We start from the raw sequence: 24,028 nt of genomic DNA on the forward strand, positions 1-24,028 counted from the left end.
AGAAGCTAGAATAACAACACTAGATTTTTGTATGCTTAGTGACTAAGCCTTTTATTAAAGGTCAAAGAACAGGTTTTCCTACAGTTTTTCTTGTGCTTCTGTAAACCTGCAGTTCCAACAAAATAATATTTCCTCAGATCAAAATAGCTATTTATCCACATTCCTGTGTTAGTAATACAGTTGTTGCTGATAAAAAAAATCTAAGTAAATGACATGTATGAATAATTTATTACAATGCAAAATTCTTGAAAGGGAAGTATGTTATAGTTGATTTTAGTTAATGGTCTGAGTTAGATAAGAAAACAGCATTTTGGATAGAGCATCTAATGACATGAAAGAGGTCAAGACTATGAGGGGTTTGCCAAAGACATGGCATCCGAGATGTTACCTTGGGAATTTTTTATTTTTTATTTTTTGGAGTGTAGACATTTAGCGTTTTTTTGTCTAAAAAGGGCAAACGCAATGGTAAAGTTTTTTCATTTGTCATGTAATGCAAGAATGTTTTCAAGTATAGGGTTTACATTAAAAGCAATGTGATAGTATGGCTGGGAAAGGGGCTTTGTTTATACATTACTAGACATTTGGCTCTGATACTTGAGTGTAGTTAGGGTAGACAGTTTGATTATATATTACTAGACATTTGACTGTGATAGCTGAGTGTGATAGGGGTAGGAGGTCCCAAGGGCATTGGGAGAAAGTAATTCACAAACCTGATAGTCTGGAGTTAAAAAGAAATACACCATAGTCTGGCAGTAATTGAGCCCATACCCCTATAATCTCTCCGGAAAATGGCTGGAGTATGAAGAGGTTGACTGTGAGGTGGATTTAAAGATGTTACGGTCCCTTCTTCAGACCTTGGGGCAGCATATGTCCTCCAGTAGTGTAATGGCCATTCCTGGGATTTTCTGAGCTCTCTTAACTTCCAGCTGCAGGTGTCTGCAATTCTGAGTGGGACAGTTTCCAAATCATGTGATGGAGCTGATGACAAACCTCTCAATGGTTCACCTGTTCTTGAAATGTCTGGATGACTACGTTTGTTAAGTATTCACAAGAAGTACAGCTCTTCTTGATGAGATGTGTGGTGTTGCGAGACCAGGTGAAATCTTTGCTGATGTAGATGCAGAAGGATTTCACTTATGAATAGTAATGTGTGCTGCTCTGCCCTCTTTCAATGGTCTAATGATCAACTATAATTATAAGATACCATTCACACCTAGCTGTTCTTCCTCTCTAGATGCAAGAGTGTAATACAGATGGCAAAAGGTTGACAAGAAAGTATCCAAAGAATATAATTTGTTCATCCTGATTTGTTCTTCTGTATTTGAGCCATCACTAGAGTTTCAAAGCACTTCATCCCAGTTGGAGCCAGTACAACCAGCATGTAGACATCAGAACACATCACTGTGCTTTTCTTTGGGAGAGACACAGTGGTGGATGCTTCAAAGCAGGTAGGAATTAGAGCCTGTGCTACAGAAATATTGAGTAGGTCTGTGAAGACATCAGCCAGCTCTGCTGCACTTGCTCTAAGTCCCCATCCACAAATGTTGTCTGGACCTGCCACTTTCTGTATGTTAAATCTTCTTAACAGTGCTAACTCCAATTAACACTACATCCTGAGTGTGTATAGTCTCTTGTCCTCTATGCTGGTTCTGCGTAGGTCATACGTGTTGCCACCAATGTGGCCTGAGACATGTAGTGAAATGGGCACCACATGATGCAAACCTCATAGTTAATCCATGGCTTTTGGGTGGGGTGCAGTCTTGATGCACTTCATGGGCACTGTATTCTCAATGCAGGTACTGATGCAGGTGATCTCCCCTGGCATATTTTTCTGTCTACATTACAGTCATCCTGCATTTAAAGACATGTCATACAACAGATAAAAAAAAGTTCCTAACAGTGTGCAAATATTCCTACTTGCAGGACAGAGACACACAAAGGCAATACAAAAGTTGTAGTCCATAATAGAACTGTTAGCAGTAAAAACATCATAGTTACAGTGCAGCATGGTTATTGCATATTGCAATTTCAGTCAGTTTTGCACGACTAACATTGCATCAGTGAAAAGACCAGTGAAAGACCAGTGCGTGGGTGAGTAGAAACCAGCAGCAAGACCACTCTGGAATAGAAATTGTCCTTTAGTCTGATTTTGCATGACTAAATAGTCTGGTACCTCCTACCAGATGGTGCATGGCAGGTTGGTGGGGGTCAGAGGAAAACAGATGGTAGCTGGGGTTCATGGGCTCCCTTACTTATGCCGAGGGTTCTCCTCAGACATCTCTTGTCATAAATAGCTGGGATGAGCACTGCACAGGGTGGAATGTGTTTTATGTCTGCTATAAATGCAAATAACATAAGATGTGTTAGTAGGAGAAGAAAGAAGCAAAAAGCCATTGATGTTTAGAAAGATCAAACTATATTTATACATTTCTGATATTCCTCTTGTTGCTCTCTGGAGTAATGAGTTTATTTCCTTCATTTCAAGATATTTCACTTTAAACTGTCTTTTCTTACAATTTAAATAATTTAACATTCATTGTTTTTAAATTAAAGCAACTCTTGTTTTAATTACACACTACAGTCACCAAGGCAGCTATTATCACTGTCCCAGCCCACATGGAAAGGGAGGGTATTGTGCTTTTTATGTTTGAATTAAATTTCACAAAGGTCTCATGGTATTTAAAAACAAACATTTTAAATATATTTGTTTTCAAATTCAATTTGAAAAAAAAAAAAACCTGCTAATTGTTTGGCTTTGAAAAAGCGCTACCTCTCTCCCTCTACCCCTCTCCCCTTGAGAACCAGGTGCCTAACTAGCAAAATAAAAACCCTGGGCCATTTGTTGTCCAGAACAGTGTTCATGAAATACCTGTTTAGTGAAATACCTAACCAATAAGAACCAGAGATATCCAGAACTACCCAGTCAGGTCTTTTATTTATAACAGAGTGGCATATTAGTGACAGAACTTTGCTTCCTTATACACAAACCAACTTATGAGAATCAAAATCATCTCTTAAAAATGTGCATGTATAAAACACAATGGGCAACCATCACATCAAGACCATGCTGGTCTGTGATTGACACACAGACACATGAAGGCCTACATCTTATTTGGCCATGGGTGTAAAGAGAAACAGGTCACAGGTAGATGAGTAGAAAAAAAAAACAAAACAAAGTAAACCCAAAGTTCTACCGAGACCATTCAATTTAACACACAGCGACTGCTGCACATTTCCAAGTGAGGGTGTTGGAGTTGGCAAGTGAGTGAGCACTTGTGTTGGTAATAAATGTACAGAGGTCAGACAGGTGGTATGGTTGGTAGAGGGATTTTGTTTGTTTTTTTGTTTTTGTTTGTTTTTTTGCATTTTTGTACATGGTATGTCAAAGACATTCCAAACATCATTCTTACAAGTGATCATAAGCTTCGTGTAAGGTGCAATGCCATGTCAAACAATTTGTACCTTTAAAAATTTCTGAACAATCATGCCATCTTGATAACTGAAGCCTTATGACTATCCTATGTATCCATACACTGACCTAGCAAACACGCTCACTGTAAAAGTAAAGGCATGACCAATGAGCCATTGCTGAGATTGTGTTGATGACAGCATTAGAGTATTGAATCATAGGTGTATAATGTCAGACTGGTCGTACGGAATTTCCCAAGGTCCCAGTTCTAATTGTTGTGACCGGTGTCGTTTTCAGAGGTGGACGTGCACATGTTTGTGCATGCTTTATAGTAATGAGTGTAAGAGGATGTGTCCTAGGAGTTGTTTCACTAAATGAGATCAGTTAGTCAAATTATTTAAGCCAACATTTAAACATAAATGGTAAGGGATATTTGTACTGGACAGTCTTTCCTTCTATATTCAGCTACGCAGCTAACCAAAGAAAACCCAGTCCATTAAATAGCCTACTCATAATGGAAGAAGAGCTGGGGGGTGGGGGGGGGGGGACACCGGCTACATTCCAGCCAGCATGGGCACATACATGCACACACAGGCATGAACTAATCATAGAGGTTAGAATATAAAGTTCAAGCTACAGGTGCATGCGCACCACTGTGATATTACAATCTTAGATAGATGTACAGCCACCTCACATGCCTACAACCCTACCCCAGGATGACCCTCACACTCTTTAAGTCTCAGTTGTGCACACAAGCAATCTGTGATATAATTGAGGATGCTTGGGTAATTCCATTGCTAGTACTCTTAGGCATTTTAGCCCCATTACATGGAGCTCTGTATATAAAATAGATGGGCTGTACTAAGAAGTGTGGTTCAACCCGCCCGTCGAAGTGATATGTTTACCAGGGGTCCGCTAGAGTGGGCCGCAAGGAACACAGTGGGCCATTCTGCAGTGCTTCAGTGTTTGTGCTGTGCTCTCTATAGGTGGTAACGGAGACCATCCCAAATGACAGCCACTACTGTGGCATACAAAATGATGCGATACATCAGCCATGCCAGTCGGACTCATACTATGGCATTTGTCAAGGTTTTAAAAGACCAGTACATTCTCCCTGCTGAGGGTGACAGCATATGAATGTGTTGATGTTAACAGCTGCATTATTGCTACATCATGCATGTGGACCTAACGCTAACTGTGCAGCCATGTAGCTTGAATCACCTCAATCTGCATCACTTTTGACTTATGAGAACAACATAATCAAAAGCATCCAGAAAAAAAAAGTTCCTGGCCCTTCTGCAATCTCAATAAAATGTCTGCACTATGAAATGTCTTAAAGGAATAATTCAAAATCAAACAACATTTAGTTTTCCACTTGCCCAAGAAGCAGTCAGTCAGCCCAGTCATGATGAGGGTCCAAATTGGACTTATTTAATTTCACCCTTGTAGCGCAAGGCTAACAAAGTAAGCTTAGGACCTCCAATTAGCACCATGCATTGAGTTGTTCAGTAATCTTATATAGACTTGCTTTTGTGTATCCAGCAACAGAAACCAAAATCATCAATAAGCATCCTTTAATCATAAGCCATGTTAGCCTTTTAGCTCCAGTTCAAAACCACAGAAGCTAATTTGGACCCAGGCATGTCCTGAGTGACCACATTTACACTTTCGGGAAAACTGTGTAAACTTGATTTTTTTACCAAGCTCTAGCTTTAACCTGAAGTCCCCAGTATTAAACACAATATTCCTCTGGAACCTCTCCTGTTTCTATAAACCTGACCTAAAGACCAAACCCTAGCTAATTTCTCGAATCCTGATCACGCAGTCAATACCCACTATATGAATTCAGCCTCCTGTCTGAATTGAATTCAAATTCCAGCTCCCCAGAGTACCACTGACAGGTTCTGGTGGTGAGGTGTATGTGTGACAGAGTCAAAGAGCAAATGAGACACCAAGTTTTGTAAGCTTGTGCTTTTTACAATAAATTAAAAACAAAGTATGGGAAATCTTTAATTTTTTTCTTTCATCTAAAGTGATGGAAAAGAAGGTTCACTGTGTCAAATTAAACTCCTCTTTAGTTTCCTGTAACATTATGTTGCCATTTAGATTTATATTTCTAAAGTGATATGAGTAAGGATGTGTGCAAAGATGTTTATAAGTTTAAAGTAAAAAACAATTAAAAGCAGGATAAATCAACATTAAAAAGTTGATATTTACACCAATAAAACCTTTACTGCACAGCTAAATAGATAATATCCTTCACTACTAATATTATTATAATCTTTTACCTTCCACTCAGAGCTGCTGATATATTACTGATTATTATTACTATTGATAACTAATTGTCTTTGTACAGTACAGAGGAGAGGTTAGTCCTCTGATTCTTTGCATGCGCTCCCTCACAGCAGATATTTCCTCAACATTTATATGTGCTGTAAATTGTACAGTCTTTTTGTTTTTTTCCCTGCTCCAAACAAATAGTACTACAGTCATTTGAGGCCAGTCTTGCTGACATACTCTCTCACCAGCAGAGGGAGCAGGACTGTGTGCATATGTCACAGATGGCAGCACTGTCATGCCACACAGTCACATACACAATCAGGCACACACACTGTTCTCTGCCCAAGCTTGGCATCTAGCACCAGGGAAGTGGAAGGCACCACGCAACATTTCACCTTTGATCTTTGTGACAGAAAGATGTGTGATCTGTTCAGAGTGGCTTGGTCTTGGCATTCATCTTATCCTTCTCTTAATTCCCCTCTCATCGTTTTTAGCCCTCGCCCTCAGCCCTCTGTGACCCTCCATGACCACTGTTTTTCTCCTCACTCCCTCTTTCATGCTTTTCTATGTTCAACTGGAGAGGAATATTGTGCAGTTGTAGAGCATATGTGTCTTTACAAAACGTTTCAGGTCATAATTTTATAGAACAACAATCCTAAACATACCAATAGCAACACATACTTTAAAAGGTGGTTTTTTTTCTTTGTGTATGTGTGGAATCCCTAGCCCATTCCCCAAAATTCTGTCCATAGCCACTTTCTTTTTTTCTGCTTATCTTTTTCCATTCAAACAAAAGTTCCAAGTCCTTCGAGTGAGAGGCACTCACATGGAGAAAAGAGGGAGTCAGGAGAGAAAAAGAATGAGATGAAGGGAAGAAAGAAGTGTCGGAGAGAGAGAGAAGACTAGAAGGATGGAGGGATGTGAGGAGAAGAGGATGTGGATATTCAGGCATAGAACTCCTCTTGTTTGTCTGGTTTCTGGTAGGTGACTGTAGCTTGTTTGGGCTCCTCCAGGGTGTAGCTGCCTTCGTCTTTCTTCTTCATCCGGTAAACAAGCAACATAACCAGGAATGCAGCGAAGAGTGCCCCCACTACACCACCAACAATCACCGCTGGACACACGAAGGAAGAGAAAAACATTCTTATTACTGACAATCGTACGTACAAATATTTTGCACTTTTTTAACTTACAAAGTGAATACATAATATTAAGATGTTCAGTTTACATTGCTAATATGGTGTGTAGTAATATAGTTTGTACACACCTAGAGATGAATGATAGAAAGAAAGAGGTGAACAAGCACAAATTTCCAAATTTCCACAAATTCGTAAACAGGGGGAAGGAGAAGTGAGACTTTAAAATTTGCTTTTCCAGCAAAGATTCTAGTGTATTAATATAAATATTCAACTAATTTGAGGAGGGGGTCTGGATAAGTACCCACTAATATTGTGCTACCTTAGAGCTCAGCTTTACTTAATACCAGGATGTCTGCAATTACAAAGGCAAACAAGTCCCCCCCCCCTCAGAATTGCTGAGGAGAGGGAAACAACATGTGAGATAAATAAGAAAGAGAGATCACGATGAAGGGAGAAACAGCAAGAAAGGAAGGAGACAGGTGTGGAGTGTGTTCTCCACAGCAGGACTAAGACAGGTGAGGAGTGTGTTCCCCACAGTAGGACCAGCACAGGTCCGGTGGACAAACCTCCATGAGGTTCATGATGGTCTATAAACTGTGACAGAGTATGAAATGGTATTCAGTATGTTGAGTGTTGTGTGTTGCAAGGCTAATGAGACTTGCCAAGGAGACCACTTGAAAAATAGCTTCATAAATGACAGATATCTTGATGTGGTTCAGGGATCCTCAATCAGGTCCTAGAGATCTTGCAGAGTTTAGTTCCAACAAACCTAGCTTTAATATTCAGCTACTGAAGGGCTTGATAACAGGAAGGATTGATTATATATTATATTACGGTAGGAACTAAAGTCCACAGGAAGATAATCACCAAGACTGGAGTTGAGCACCCCTAAAATAATTATTTACATCACAGTGCAATTTCCACCATAAATACATTAGCAGAAAATTATTATGGTGATATATTTATGATCATATTGACATAATGACATTTTTACAAGGAGCAGTTATACAAACTGCAAGCTCTACAAAAGGGAACACAACTATTAACTGAAGTGCATTTCACATTCATCTTGAATCATCAAAAATTAAGAAGTTAAATGGAATGAATGAGACCTCTGATGTAGATATACCTTAACCTAGCAACTGAGATCTAGAGATAAAACAGACAAGAACACACAGCATTAAACTCAGGAAAAAAATGACACAAAATACCTCCACAAATGGACAAAGGGGAATGATGAGTCAAACAAAGATTAAATTATATCATAGAACGGACAGAAGGAAACAGAGAGAAAAAAACTGATAGTAATCATCAGGGTTTAACAGTATAACTATTGAAAGGAGCCCAGTACAACAGTGGTGATCTCACAGAGCAGAAGAGTCTAAGAACACCAGACTTGCACTTGCCATAGTTTCTTGATCAGCATATAATTGTGCAAAGGCTCCTGTTGTGAAAGATGACCGATGCAAGCCAACATTACTGGTTTTACTGGACTATTTAAAGAGTTCATAATCTCCTTTGATTGGATTAAAAAAATTATTTGGATTGAGCTCAAAGTACTCTATTCTGATTGAGGTGTTTATATGAGGTGTTTTCCAATTAAGATGACTCTTATGAATCCTATTACTAAAAAGTTTTGAGACCTCATGTAAAAGTGGCCAGTGTGATAGAAGCCTAGTGCAGTGGTTTGAGAAATTCTTTCTGCTGAAAACTAACCCAGTGCCAAATTATTCAATTGTTCACAGGAGACTCAGACTTTTGGACTCTTTTGGATGTAGTGTTCTTAAAAACCCGTCTATACAGATAACTACCATTTGAAATAGTTCAGAGGTTCATCTCACCTATCAAAACTTCTTTTCTCTCCAGAATGTTTTTCTGAGGAAGTTGAGCAGCTGAACTTCCTGTATCTACTGTGTTGCCAGTCAAATCAGGCTCTGCTGCCATGTCCGGTGCACCTTTGTCATGCCTCACTTCATTGCCGTACTGACCGTCCTCTCCAGTCCCATCCTCCTCGGTGGGACCTGCCCCTGCAACTTCATTATTTAGTGTTGCATCTGGAGCTCTCCCCTGAAAGAAAAAGAGAAAAATAAAACTAATTTTAAAGAAACTAGAATAATTTTGGTTTAGTAAAAAGTTTCAAATATTCTGACTAGTTCTAAAAAAAAAAAAAACTTTTTATATTACACAATTATTCTACCCTCCTGTGAGTGTAAATAGTAAATAGTTTTTAAACAATTTAATCAGACATCAACAATTTAGTCATTTTATTCATAAAAAGAGAACAGCAGAAAAACTTTCTCTTGAAAGGCTCCTTGCAGAACCCCACAGGAGACAAACTGTCTTCTGAGTTGTATTACCTGTATAGTAGAGGTTAACACTGGATGTGTGCTGCTTTCAGCAGGAGTGACTCTGCTGGGCGTGGCCTGTGGTTTCCGTGGATGTTGAGGGGCAGTGCTGGGTGTGGTTGGAATAGTGGTTGGCTGAGCTGTACTGGAGGCAACAGTGGTGGGAAGAACTTCGTTGGTTGTGACATCCTCTGTAATGGTCTCCTCTGTGCTGAATGAATTGAAAGGGGACAATTCCTTGGTGATAAACAGATCCTCTTCTTCAGTGGTGCTAGGGTCCTCTGTGTCAGCAGGTACAGTAGTCTCAGCCAGAGTGAGTGAAGAGTCTGTGGTCACCACTGGAAGTGCAGGGGCTCTGGGCACACCTGTAGTCCTTGCCTGCTCTCTCTCTCTTTCACGTTCTTTGTCCTTTCCTCTTTCTCTCTCCTGCTCCCTTTCCAGCTCCTGCTCTCTCTCCATCTCCATCTCCGGTTCCCTCTCCTTCTCGCTTTCTGTCTCCCACTCCACACCGCTCTCTCGCTCGGTTTCTGGCGATGGCGTGCTGCTGGGTTCTGCAGCTGGGGGTGCTGAGGGGATGGGTCCAGTGGCCTGGGTTGTTGAAAGTGGGAGAGGCTCTTCTGTGGTGAATGACACAACCATTGCAGTGGGACTTACACCTGTCTCTGGGACTGTAGAGAGACAGTGCAAAAGAAAGTAGAAGAGACAGACAGAGAGAAAGAGAGATCATTATTTTCACCACTTTAATGAGATATGATATCTTGCTAAAATTGCCTGCATGGCTATCGTATAGCCCTTGCAAAATACTGACCAGAATTTTGAAAATACATTGTACAGTAATTATCCAAAACCCAAGGACATTCTGTGCTCCCACATAAACACAGTACCATGCAAATACACTGCATTAAAAGCATGCACACACAACTGCACCACAATTAATTCTTCTTTTATAGGTCTGAGGAAAAACTATTACTATGGAATGCACACATCTACACACAGAGGAATAAAGCTGTGCACACCCAGATTCCATCTGATTGAGTGACCCTATTTACAGTGATGTAATTAAATGTCTGCAAATTAGGTGATCATGCAGGAAGATACACGCGCACACACACACACACACACACACACACACTCACAGCAGTGTTCTTTATTTATCTTAATGGACAAGAGAGCTTGTAACAATGTGCAACTTTACTGTGGATCTTATAGTACACAAAGCGGGAGCTGAAACCTTCATAAGAACTTGTGGAAACTGTGTGTGTGTGTGTGTGTGTGTGTGTGTGTGTGTGTGTGTGTGTATGTGTGTTGGGGGGGAGATTGATGAAACGGTGTTGAGAAAATCATCCCAGCTGGAATGGAGATTGGGTGTCAGTGTTGGACTTTTAAATAATGCAGCTGTCACCTACTATGCAATTCACACAAATCCAGATTTACTGTCCATGTCCCAAGCTCATGCACTCAGACTCACTGTTTTACAAAGACCTTCATTTGTTTAATATAACAACATTTGTGTGGTTATACGCATCGTTTTAATACTAAAACTGTAAAAATGCTCAGCCGTAACTCTGACATTAACAACAAAAAGGATTTGTATTCTTACTTAATTCTAATAGAGCACTTTGCCAGAATGTTCGGTGAGATCAACGTTTTAACTCTCCGTGTAGGGTAAACAACCATATATACATATACACTCTCCTCTCACCACACACAGACACATGCACAGATACACACAGACACACACAAACTCACAGCCAGAGCCTGAACCAGAGAAAAAGTCTTCATCATCGTAGGGCTCCATACCAGAGTTCTCCTCATCCACTGAAGAGATACGGTGTGTCTAGAAGAGAGGGACGGAAAAAGGACATTAATGAAGCAAATGACAGTTGTTTATACATTCTCATCAGTACACTACACAGACCTGAAAACTGATTATTTTATTACATTTTATAACATAAAAAAACAGAAAATAAATATAACATGAAAAAATCAATTGGTCAAGATGCAATGATGCAGATGATTGTTACCTCAGGCGAGTTTATAGTCTACCTCGGGTGAGTTTACATTAACAGTTTACACAATCTACCTCAGGTGAGTTTATACAGAATACTTTGTTTAAATGTTCAGTCTGAGGCAGTTGAGTTGATTTTTTTGCTGGCAATTGCATTCATGATGAATTTTAATTCTCTTGAATGATGGTAATCTAATATTTTTTACTTAGTGTAAAAGTTTGCATGGCCTTAATTTATAAGCAAGATCATATTCATTCACTGCTCTGTGCATGTTTGTATGTCTGAGGATGTGTGAACAGGAAGGTCTAGTGTGGGGAGCCATTTTACAGGGAAGCCCGTTGCTAGGGGCAACCCTTGCCTTTAACCCAGTTTCCCCTCTTAAAGTAGGTTCTACATCCAGCAGGAAAAAACATTCTCTAACACCTATGTTGTCAGCAGACTCTCAGTCACAAACAATCAAGAGAGGAACCCTAGACTAATATCTTAGATTACTGAATACTAAATTTATACTTTAGATTACTGAATCCCATATTAGTACTTTAGATTACTGAATACAAGATTAATACCTTAGATTAGTGAAAACCCATCAGTGACTACAGAACTTTGGCCCAAAATCAATCTTGCTTGTTTTCTTTGAATGGACATTTGACCATATTTATTAAGTGATTTTATTTTTAACTTACAACTGAACACAAATTATCAATAAACATCCCAACTAGGAGCTGCAAAGATATGCAGCGATCATTAATATAACAAAATGACATGAGAGTTCAGCACTGCTCCACCAGCAGGTCTTCCCACTCTGCTCTCTGTGCCCCAGATGCCTCTGGCCCACTTCCTTTATGATTCTTTCATTACTCTCCACTTTTTCTTCCCTCGTCTTTATCCCCTTTCCTCCCATCCCCCATGTGTGATATGATTGGCTGGCCAGAATCCTGGCAAGAGCCCCAAAACATTAAAACACAACCCCCCACATTCCCCCAGCTCACACTCACAGAGCTTCCACCACGAGAGGCCAAGAGTCTCCAAACATACCACATACACTCACACACGCGTGTGCGCACACACAGAGAAATCACCACATCAGCTGTCAAAACAGTCCAAATTAAAAAATTTTTTAAAGGTGTCACAGAATGAAATTTAAGATTCGGATAACAAAACATGCACCACATGTTTTTACTGCAGGGCCCTGCTGAAATAGACATTGCATGTATCCCACACTGCAAAGTTATGCATAACCACAGGCTGAATGGTTAGAAAATATCCATCCAATACTTCATTAATCTTCCCTTTGAAAAAATTACAATTTTTACCCACTATGGTTCGTATATAGAATCATTTTCCATGGGGAAAATACAAGTGTGCCATAAGACACAAAATAACTGCAGACCAGGTCAACTAAGAGCCTTTTTTAATATGACTGATCAAAATGCACCAATATCACCAAAAAAAAAAAAAAAAGAAACTTATGGTTTCGCTGTCTGAGCCTATCGATCAGAGACTCTGTATCTCTGAGCATTCACTGTGTGTTTCTGTGCCTCTGTATTGCAATGTCTGTAATGATAGGATTTTGTTGTTTTTGTTTGTTAGGGTTTTGGCATAATGCATGATTAAGTGGTAGACCTGGCCATGACTGGGTTTTCAGCCATGGCTCTGATTGTGGGGGTCAGACTCTGACTAGTGTGTTTGTGGGAGCAAGAGAGTGAGTAGCTAGAGAAGACGGCTCAGCATAAATGAGCTGTCGTGGACAGGTTTATCCATTTCCATGTCGCTCACAGCCTCAATGTATCTGCTCTCCCTCTCCAGCCTGGTTCTGATGAATTGCTGTGACTCACTAGTGATTTACACTGGCTGCTAGCCAACAGCCCGTGAATGAGAGAGAATGAGAGAGAGAGAGAAAGAGAGAGAGAGAGAGAGAGGATGATAGAGGATTATAGAGAGAATGAGAGCGGTAAAGAGAATGATAGAGAGAGGGAGAGAGAATGAGCGAGGAAAGCATGGATAGAGTAGGAGCAAAGATCACTAATGTTTTGTGAAGGCCAGAGGAAACCTGACCACTAGGAAAAGACTTCATTACAGGATCTCTCTCTCTCTCTCTCTCTCTCTCTCACACACACACACACACACACACACACTTAAAACACCCAACGTTACTCAACATCATTACAGAACTTGTGCCACTGAAAATTATGTCTGCACCACTCTGTCAAGTTTGGAAGTGTGTGTGTACATGTGTAGAGTAGACAGCTGTTACCATAGACAGTGCTTAATCCCACCAACAAGCAATCACCTAATCCCATGGGATTAAGATATGTCAAATGCATGCATGTGAAACTCCACACTACATCTTCCCCCTGTGTGCTAGCTGCTAGCACAACTGCCCTGCATAAACATTTCATGCTTGTGATCTCAATAACCCTTTATACAGCATATAAAGCCTGATATTATTAGGAAAAACAAAAAACCTAAAAGCAATTACAGCACTGTTTGGGGCATATAAAGATTCAGATTAAACCACGAGTTATCTTAATGATTAATGCAATACTCATTTTACATTAAGTGAATAAACTATGCTAGTTTCTTGTTCCTTCACTCCTGCTCCCTCCCTTGCTGACAGACACACTAGAACATGCTTCCCAACATACAATAGCCAGTGTCAGTCATGTCTGGGGCAACCCTGCAAAAAAAAAACCTGTGCAATGGTCATGCATGTGTGTGTGTATGAGCATGTATGCAATGAGTCTCTCTGAATGCTCTTTCTCTCAGGCAGCTGGGTAGGGACTTCCTGTGGATCATAACTTCTCTCATGTTCCTAAGAAACTTTTCAAAGGGGCTAAAAAATGCAGCCAGGGGCTCGGGAATGGCCAGTTTTGTGTGTGTGTGTGTGTGTGTGTGTGTGTGTGTGTGTGTGTGTGTGTGTGTGTGTGTGTGTGTGTGTGTGGCCCATCTTTGTGCTTGTAAAAAGCCCTCCCTCTTTCCCATAAGCCCCTGCTGTTCAGTGTGTGAATCTGTGAGAGAAACTAACTCCACAGTTCCCATATCTTTGCAGACAATCTTAATTTTGTCCCTCAAACTAAAGGAGATGTATTTCAGAAAGGTTTTGAATTGGAAAAGTATTTAACAAATGTAGGTCCTGGGAATTTTAAACAAAGAGAAGGATTGCAGCTCAGTCCAGCGATATGCTTCTTCTTAGTGCAAGAAAACGCTGTCATGTGCAAGTTAATGAAAAACACTATACTGAAATAATGGATGAGAACTCACAACAACCTTTTTAATGGCGGCAACCTGTCAAACCAAATTCTCTGAGTCCTAATTTTAAATCCTGGAGTCAAATCTGCAAAACTGTGGATTAACATCTTTTTTCACCTTTTAACTGAACGCACCCTTCCCAATCTGCACTATAGTGCAGTATACTAAACACTCTCATCAAAACAATCACTACAATGCCCTCCCATGACCTAGCCCGATACACACAGCAAACACTCCTCATGGACACCTGACAGTAGGAGCAAAAGCTGCGCTTTTTAAGGTGTCTATATATTTATTTGTGTTTGTGTGTGCTTCTGAGTATGTGTTCATAAATTACAATTTTCCAGTATGGCAGTCCCCACAATGTGGGCAGTCCCTACACTGATTGTTAAATGAACGGTTCCCACTTCCATGCAATTTGCAAAATTAGAGGCTGGCGGACTATCTTCAGCAGCCTGTTCTTTTTCTCTTTTCTTGCTGTTATTATTATCTGGCTATAAATTGCCAGCTTGGCTATGTTCACAGCGCATGCTCTTAGCTCCAAATGTTAGCATACTATCATACAATGCTTTATACGTTAGGAGGCACTCACGAATAGTAGGCAGAAGAAATATCATTCAAGATTAAATCTGCTGCCATCAAGTCATGTTATAGCATTAGTGTGGGCGTGTGTGTGTGTGTGTGGGCAAAATGAAAGTCACATTTGCTTCTAAATGAATCTCATACGAGAGAAATTCAGCCCTTCTAGATAATTTTGGTTAGCAGCAACACATTCTCTCCAATACAAAAGCAGACATATTACATTTACAGAGAACAAATAGTGGTGTTTGGAAAGTGGATAGCTTGATGCAGTTTGAGGTCTTGCTGCGATGGCTGAGATCTATACGTTCTCCATCTTTATTCTTTGTCTTGGGTACATGCGTATGTATATAATCCATAGACTTGGTTATGGTGAGTGTTCTAGTCTGTCTACAATTCTTGCTCAGCTACTAAGCTCTTCAGTAACAGTATTTAAACGTCTCTCCCTCCCTCCCTCCCTCCCTCTGTGATTTTGCCCTTCCTACAGCAGGTGATCTTTCAACCTCACACTGTTGGATTAGTCAGAGTAATCTCCATTACTGGCAGCACTGGCCAGTGGGAGGATGTGTGTGTCTCAGCTTTCACAGTTCGATCGGTATCACGTTCCATACATGATATGTTAAGAGCGCACATTCAAATTTACCAAAAGTAGATGAGAGGGAAGAAGTCTGACAGAGATTGATTACTGTTGTGCCAGTTTTTAGTCTTTCTCTCAGTTACACACACACACACACACACACACACACACACAAACACACACACACACACACACACACACAAACACACACACACCCACACAAACACACACACACCCACACACACACACACACACAAGCTTTATTCACTTTTACAAACACTTGATCAGCACATATTCACCCAGTATTACATGTTGCCACTTCAAAAATTTTCTCCTGATTGCCTAGATTTGTCAACACAGGAGGCACAACATGCATGAGGATTTTAAGCAGCTGGTGTTACTACCTGACTCATCAAAAGGTCAGAGACCCCAAAAGAGTCTCATATGAGTAGAATTGTCTCATAGATAGGTTATTTGAGACTCTGAAAAGTCAGACCTGCTCATATTATAAGATTTTGTTTGTGTATTAAGTTATATACTATATTGGTAACCAGTCTAAGTGTCCTACTTCTAGGATTCCAGAATCATGGCCCAAGATCCTCAGTGCCACTGCAGATTAATTTCAGCTTCAATTCCAGTGACAAAACCATTCACAATAGCAGATCCCTGATAAACTGATACATTAGAACAAAGAGCATGTCTCCAGCCCATCAGGAGATTTTCTCATCTTCCTAACATGTTTTACTCACACCACTGCAGCCTTTAGTATATCATCACAAGCTTCACAGATGACCTTCATCAAATTGCCACAAACTGGACTCTAAGACTATACTTTGTGCAACCGAGAAATCCCATTTTATTGTTAATCATTTTCAGCTTTAAAAGGAGAGTTTATCTCTGTTCTATAATGAGTATTGTGTGGGTCAATTAACAGCTCCTGGAGTAATGCCAGTCAGAGCACATCTCTTACAGGGAACCGCAGAAACTGCTCAAGTCCACTGCCTTTGAGATCCTGACCATCTGAAGATTATGAAACTGAGGAACAGTTATTCTTTCAGAATTGTAACTGTGTGTGTGTGGTGTGTGTCTCTCAGTCTGGCATTTAGGCACTTGGCAGAGAACTAGACTCAACAGAAGCACATCTACTCATTCATATTCCATTTCCCATGACTCTGAACACAGCATAAATTATATGGCTTTTTTTGAAATATTATATTTGCTTTTAATATTAATATCATTTTAATAAACATCTACCCAACACCATGATTATTGTTGCCAAAATAGTACCGTACAAAAACACGCAAAACATTTGTTACAGATAAGCTTGTTTTGAATCATAAAATCATTAAAAAAAAACAAAACTTATTGCAGTCTCTCATAAAATAACTCAAACATGACATTTGGCACTCTGCATGCATAAAACAACCAAAACAGTGACAACCATGACATTTCATTTTTACTCACAGCATTCAGATAACCTTCATATCTTATTCAACCCAGTGTGCAGTTGAATAAAAGATTTCACTCATGTTCTCCTTCTCTGGGAATACTGTAACTCATTTTCTCCTGCTTTATTTGGCCAAATATTATCTGCTTGGCTATATCTCAACATTCTGATGACAGAGTAGCATCAAAGCAGCAAAAGTGCAATTTCCAAAACACCACATAGCTGCAAAAAGAATATATATCCTGTCCACAGATGTCCATATGCCCTACAACTGGGGTTCAGACTTTGAGTCCCAGCTGTGCCACACACTATTCATGGTGGACTGCATTCAAGGACATCCACAGTATTCTCATTGCAAGGGAACAATGGAAACATGCCCACACCTGGTGTTTGTACAGATGTGCAACTTAAGGAACTGTCTCACTAAATTAACAATTTGGGAGAAAAAGTGTAAACACATAATTAAATAACTTACAAACCTGTACCTATAATTGTTACTGTATTTTCATTCTCAAGATGAGTGATTATATAGGCTTAATAAACAATATTCACAGTAGATCCCCTTATACCTCTCCATCTCTTTGATAAAATTCTGTCATCATTTAACCTGGAAATACATGATGTTCTATGCAAGGTAAAGAGAGATCTGTGCTGATCAACAATTATAAGATTGCTGAGAACTTAAGAGTGAATGGAAAGGTGCAGTCGGATGAGAACAAAGTAATTCCTGTGAAAACAGTAGAGTGGCCCACATCTGACTACAAGTCATAAGCCAGAAAGTCCACTCACACATTTGGACGTTGATTTAAATGTTGTTTGGCTCTTGTATTGTGACCAGTCAATGAGCAACATGACAAACTGTAGTGACAGCAATGGCAGTCCCAGGTCTCTTCACAACACATGTTCCCTGTGATGGTCCCTATGTTATCATTTGCTATCATCCTGCATTTCTCATTGAGCTTAGTGGTTAAGGTACTACACTTTTAAACGGAAGGTTGCTGGTTCAAGCCCCACCACTGCCAAGTAGCCACTGTTGGGCCCTTGAGCAAGTCCCTTAACCCTCAATTTCTCAAGGTCCACTCAGTCATAATTATAAGTCACTTTGGCTAGACGCATCAACTAAATGCTAACCCTCCTGTTGGGGCCTACAGCTTCTGTGGTCTCCTCTTTCCTCTGATCCCCTGGAAAATGGTGGACTTTGTGGCACTCCAGACACAATTACCAAATCAGTTATTTCAGGTTCTCTTTCCCCTGTAGTTCAAACTTCTCCATTTAATATAACAATGTAATTTATTATATAACCATTTATGAATATGGAAAAGGATTTACTGAGCCCCTTTGTACATATGTAACTAGGTAGCCATGTACTACTATGTACTATTTATTCACTGCAAACACCCTTTGTATAGAGAACAATACAAGCCCATAACACACTGTCAAATGCTTAAAAGCAAGGAATATATTTGTGGTCCTTTCACACCAAGATGGCTGGGTTGAATCTCAAGGTTTTACTTTGTAATTCAAAAAGTCACTCCAGTAGTAAAGAGATATCAAACAAGCAGGACTTTTATGTGATGAATTCAGTTAGTTTATTTAGCTGTCACTTGTTCCTGTGGGCCCCAAACTGTATCTCAGAGATTTGCATGCTCACCGATCACCCTCTTGAACCATTAATGTGCACACTCAGGTTTATAGGCTTGGATTTTGTGTTTATGAAAACACCACACCAACAGTTTTGGCAAGGTATATAGATAACCTCTGAAGCTACACATCTAAGCTTCAGCATTTTTAAGAGGTCAGAAAAATGCACACAACACACATTTACAGAATGCTTATTTGACCAGCCCGCTTATCTAAAACTGGCAGGCAGTCTCGGATGCAGCTAGAGCTGAGCTGTAAGGATGCCACATCAATTTGCACATCAGTGCTCACCAATCTCTCACATCTCTCCCACTCTCTGGGACTTTCACAAAACGTTACAAAAATCACAAAAAATTGTGATGTAATAAAATTGCAACTGAAGTTACAATGTGTGTGCGTATGTGTGCGAGAGAGAAAGAGACAGAGAGGGGGAAAAGGAAACAGGGAATAAAAATGAACAGAGTGCGGACGTGAACGTTGTGGTCCGAAATCCTCCAACTTGACAATGCAGACACACGGCAATAAAAAACAACAACAACAACAACAACAAAAAAACCACAACCCAGAATTTTGAAGCTGTGTGTAGTCTGTGTACACATTTGCATTTTGAGAGTAAAGTACCACTTTTCCTCTCTTTTCCCTTCACTGTCTATAAATAAAATCTCAAAATAAGCTGTGCGGAGGCACATTCACTCCCAGACAGCCAAAATGTGGGTCCCTGATGTATGAGGCAAGCCAAGCAGACACACAGTGTTTTCTCTTTCCTAATCTGGTGTGCAGGTGTGATGGTGTGGGTGGTCAACAATACTTATATTTGGGTGATATTAAACAGCATCCCATCTCCTGGGCAACAGAATTCTCTCACCATCACCCAAGTGACTGCTTATTGAAATAGGGCTGTGCCTGCATGAATTAATTCATTTCTGAAGTCATCTTCTTCAACTGACTGACAATATAATTCACAATGTGACTGTGTTGAGTGTGCATGTGTGTCTGAGGGTGTATTCTACAATATGATGCCCTTTTTGTTCTTCCCTTCAAGGAGACTGAGTGTTAAATTATTTAAGGTCCTCTCTCTATGACATCTCCTAATACATTCAGAAAAGTAGAGAGCACAAATATTCATTCATTCATACTCATACATGCATGCACACATACATGCATCCTCTTTTCTATTCTCTCACACACACAGCGCCACACAGTAGGTTTCATACAAGTGACAGAAAACGTATCATGTAATTTTTTCCTAATTATTATTATCATCATTAAAAATATTTATACCTCTAACAGTGGGATGCTGTGTTGTCTTAAGTGTTTTACTAATGCTCACCCTGCCCCATCCTACCACTGAAAAATTAACAACATTCCAGAGCTCCACAGGGTCCACTGCCATGCCCCTAACATCTCATTAACCCAATTATCCAAGTGGGTCCTCTATCTCCACGGAAACGTGTCACAAGCCCCACCCACTCTCAGCCAGAAGCCTTGAAAATATCTGCAGAACAAACAAAGACCAAAAGAAGAGAGCACACACATACTCCACATACTCACATGCATTTTCTCTCTCTCTCACACACACAGTCTCCCTCTTTCTCTGTGCAAGGAGTGTCCTACTGGCTATAGTAGCTGTATTCATATTTATAGAGCAGCTCGATGAAACATTTTTAAATTCATTGTGGCTTTTGGGCCCCTCCCACCAATGCTCTCTAATTTAAAGTCTTATTATAGCTCAGCAAACACACAAATGCACAGAGATTTGGGGCACACAAGTGCCCACCATTTTGAAAGAGAAAATCCACCATCACATTGCAGTCTTTCAGGGACTTACACTTTCACAAACGACCATTTACAGACACCATGCACACATCTAAAACATAATGTTATCCATGGAAAGGTCACACAGACATTAAACACACACACAAACACACACTGTCGTTTACATCACCCTTTTCTCCACCCCTCCCCGCCCTCATCCATGTCTCCCAGGTAGAGGCAGAGAGGTTTTCCCTTCCCCCACTAGACTGGAGCAGCATCTTAATTAGCAACTGAGAGAGGAACAGGGGAAAGGAGACGCGGAAAGACAGAGAAAGAGAGATAAAAAAGAAAGAGAAAGGCAGATCCAGAAGGAGAGGGAGGAGAGAAAGATGAGAGACAGGGTGAGGGAGAAAAAAAGAGAGGGAGAGACTGCTATAAAGCTGTGACTGTACTGTGCTCTGTGGTCGTCATGGCGACTGTAGTGAGCAGGTAGGGAACAGTCTCCTGGGAAAGAGCAAGCAGCCTTGCACTTCTCCATCCAATTGCTTTCTCCCTCTCTCTGTCTCATTCTACATCCCCCTCTCTTTCTTTATTTCTTTTAATTTTCTATTTAAATACTGCTTTTGTCATTTTAAGGATATGGAATATTGACTCTGCACCAGTAAATAAGCTAATATCCTAACACCTTCAAACATTTACGTTGTCATAGCAATGGCACATTCACAATTACTCGATCAACTAACAAGCACTTCATCAAGAGCCTAACTCAAAAGTTTAACATATGTAGAGTGCTAAAATATCCACATTGGTGCCATGACCCGGATTTCACCTGTTATCATGCAACATCTTTGGTGCTGCCTCAGAGGAGCAGTGTCCTGGCTTGATGGAGGTCAAAGGGAGGCGAGTGTGAAACAGCTCATTTAATTCCTCGTGGAAGCTGCTGTGAGGAGCCTGCCTGCCCTACGACTGTCAATGAACTGCTCTTTCCCAATTAAATGTGCTGTTTAATGGGAATCATGTATTCACACTCCGCTTAAATGCATCTAAATCTGATAGGCAAACAAAATCCTCCTTTTATGAGAGTAAATAAAAGCAGATAATGACAAACAAATTTCTAAGTAGGTCTTGCACATCCAATCTTATAGTTTTATTTTAGCTGCAAAAACTACTTTCAGAGATCTGTGTTCTAAACCAATGTACAGTTAAACAATTAAATGCATTTAGAGCCTATTGCATATCAAAAATTAGAATTATAGCAAAGTAAAAAATATATCACAAGTATGAATTCTGCATACATGCTCATGTGGAACATACATTTGTGCATCCCATTGGATTCAGACCTCCTTATCGCCACCCACCTGTATGGCATGCACACTTAGCCTATATGACATGGCTTTAGCCCAGTGAACCAGCATTTTGTTGTAGTTGTGCTTGTGTGTATACGTAAGCACTAAATGAGAGGATCATAGAAATTTCCTGTGCCCAACTGCTTCAAACATTCCTCTCAACTGTTTTCTCTTTCTCCTCCTCCTCTCTCTATGGTTGTCTTTGTCGTCTGCAGCACAAAACACTGATTCAGTACTGACCAACATGATCCTCAGCACACGCACGCACACACATCACAGCAGAAGGGAGGTGTGTCCGTTTAGCTGCATTGCCAGATCTAAATTAAACTTTGGCAAACAGGAATATATAGGATATGAAATCTCTAAACAGATTCACATCTGACTTCCTTTCAGGAATACCTCAACCTCTGGCTGGTAAAAAATAAATAAATAAAATAAAATTGAACGAATTACTTAGAAACTTTATTTCGGCCCACCAGAATGACGTGTGCTTATAAAGTGACTAGTGAGGTGAGAGAGAGGACACAGACAGAAAACGAGGAACACATGTATTCCATTTTTAAGTGACAATGTTTATGAGAAAAACTTAAAGCTTTTTAAAAACGTTTGTGAAAAATAACTTATTTGAGCGTTGAGCAGTGACCCATTTACGGACCTCAGGTATGTTTATTCTCATATTAAGATCATTTCTTTAATACGCATAAATATTTTCTTATCATAACAACTGAACAACATGCCGCGCTAAGGTGTTTCCAACGCGCCGCGCAGCATCTATAATCCCCCCCCCCCCCCGCACGTTTGCGATTCCCAATGACGTCATCTTTCTCGCGCTACCCTGCCTCCGCTGCGTTCTTCCTACCCCACCCCGTGGTTCCCGGCCTATACCACCGCATGGTAATGCGTGGACCGAGTCCACCAACGTGCCAAATAAACAAAATGAAGAACAAAGGCGCGTAATTAGATGGGACACGTTAATTGTAGCTTACCCAAAACGCGCGCCATCGCACGCGCACACAAACCCCCCAACACAACTCAGACACAGGAAGAGGAGATGCGCATCAACACAGCCCACTCTGTGTCCCTGACCTACAATACCAACCTACCAACCCACTAATAAAAAGTCTATTAATACAGACAAGGGAACAAATTAGACGAGGGAACTCCGCATCACCCGTCGCCATGCAGGCGGGTTTCATCTAATGCGCCACCGTGACGGGCAGGCACACATGTAGACAATATACCCCGGGCCGCACGAGACGCGCTGGCTACGATCACCAGACAAATATGGGTCGGCTCCAAGATTCAGGTCCGAGCACCGAAGATCAGTCATGCACGGATACAAAGGACTCCGAGTAATCATGCCAACGTATGCGCACATAAGCACGCGCTGATTTTGCCACGGGTGGCCCACGCACGAACACGCCGTCTTGTGCGCGTGCTGACCGCGTCTGTGCTGAGGTAACAATAGGGCTCGACAGCGCGTGGCGGGTTGTCCTGCTTACCGACACGGACTGCGCGAGCAGCAGCGTGAGGGTTATCCAGCACGGGAGCTCCATGGCGCTCCAGACGCTTGTGTCGGCAACGCGGTGGTTGCGCGCTCGCCCCCGCTTTGCCTCCAGAAAAAGGTGGGGGGGAACAAAACCTTTTACTCAGTTTTCAGTATCCAAATCTGGTCCGGCCGATCGTCGGTACATCCGTATGCCTCAGAGATTGAAGGATTTAATCCCGCTAAACCAAGCGAAGACCAAGGAGCACTGCGTGGCCAGTTCCTTTCTATCCCCTGACTTTTCGTGCTCGGGTCCTGTTAGATTCACAATTAGTGAACTCGACTCTTTAGTTTTCGCTCGTTCTCTCTCTCTCTCTCTCCCCACACCCCTGCTAACACGCGAGCAAGATGGGATTTGTGTGGATTTTTGTCTTGCGGATGACGATGCCCCCTGCAGCCAGCGTGAGCACCAGCATCGTGTGGAAACAGGTTTGTCAGGATGTGACCACCAGTTTGTGTGGTGGCATGTCGAAATGATGGACAATTCCAAACGTTTCTGGGAGTGTGACTAACAGAATTCACGTTTTATCTGTATTTTGTTGAGCAAATATAAAAGCTGAACAAAATCGACCATCGGAGAACATGATGAACGTGAAATATTAATAAAACCGTGTAATTTGTCTGTGAAAGGCTCACCCTAACTAGTAAGTTATTGGATACAAAGAAATGTATATGTTAAGGTTCACAAAGAACCATACTGTCACAATCT

At 40.8% G+C, this 24,028-nt stretch overlaps 1 protein-coding gene across 1 annotated transcript; it reads right to left on the minus strand.

Moving 5' to 3' along the window:
* Positions 1–2,916: 2,916 nt before the first annotated feature.
* Positions 2,917–23,660, minus strand: sdc3 (syndecan 3). The gene is made up of 5 exons (XM_027027493.2): positions 23,276–23,660; positions 10,920–11,007; positions 9,183–9,838; positions 8,667–8,892; positions 2,917–6,800 (listed from the first exon to the last, which is right to left on the minus strand). Exons 1-5 carry the CDS (start codon positions 23,327–23,329, stop codon positions 6,634–6,636), a joined length of 1,191 nt encoding a protein of 396 aa, XP_026883294.2. The 5' UTR covers positions 23,330–23,660; the 3' UTR covers positions 2,917–6,633.
* Between the last annotated feature and the right edge of the window lie 368 nt (positions 23,661–24,028).

The sequence above is a fragment of the Electrophorus electricus genome, chromosome 8, assembly GCF_013358815.1.
Source record: "Electrophorus electricus isolate fEleEle1 chromosome 8, fEleEle1.pri, whole genome shotgun sequence".
Taxonomy (NCBI): Eukaryota; Metazoa; Chordata; class Actinopteri; order Gymnotiformes; family Gymnotidae; genus Electrophorus; species Electrophorus electricus.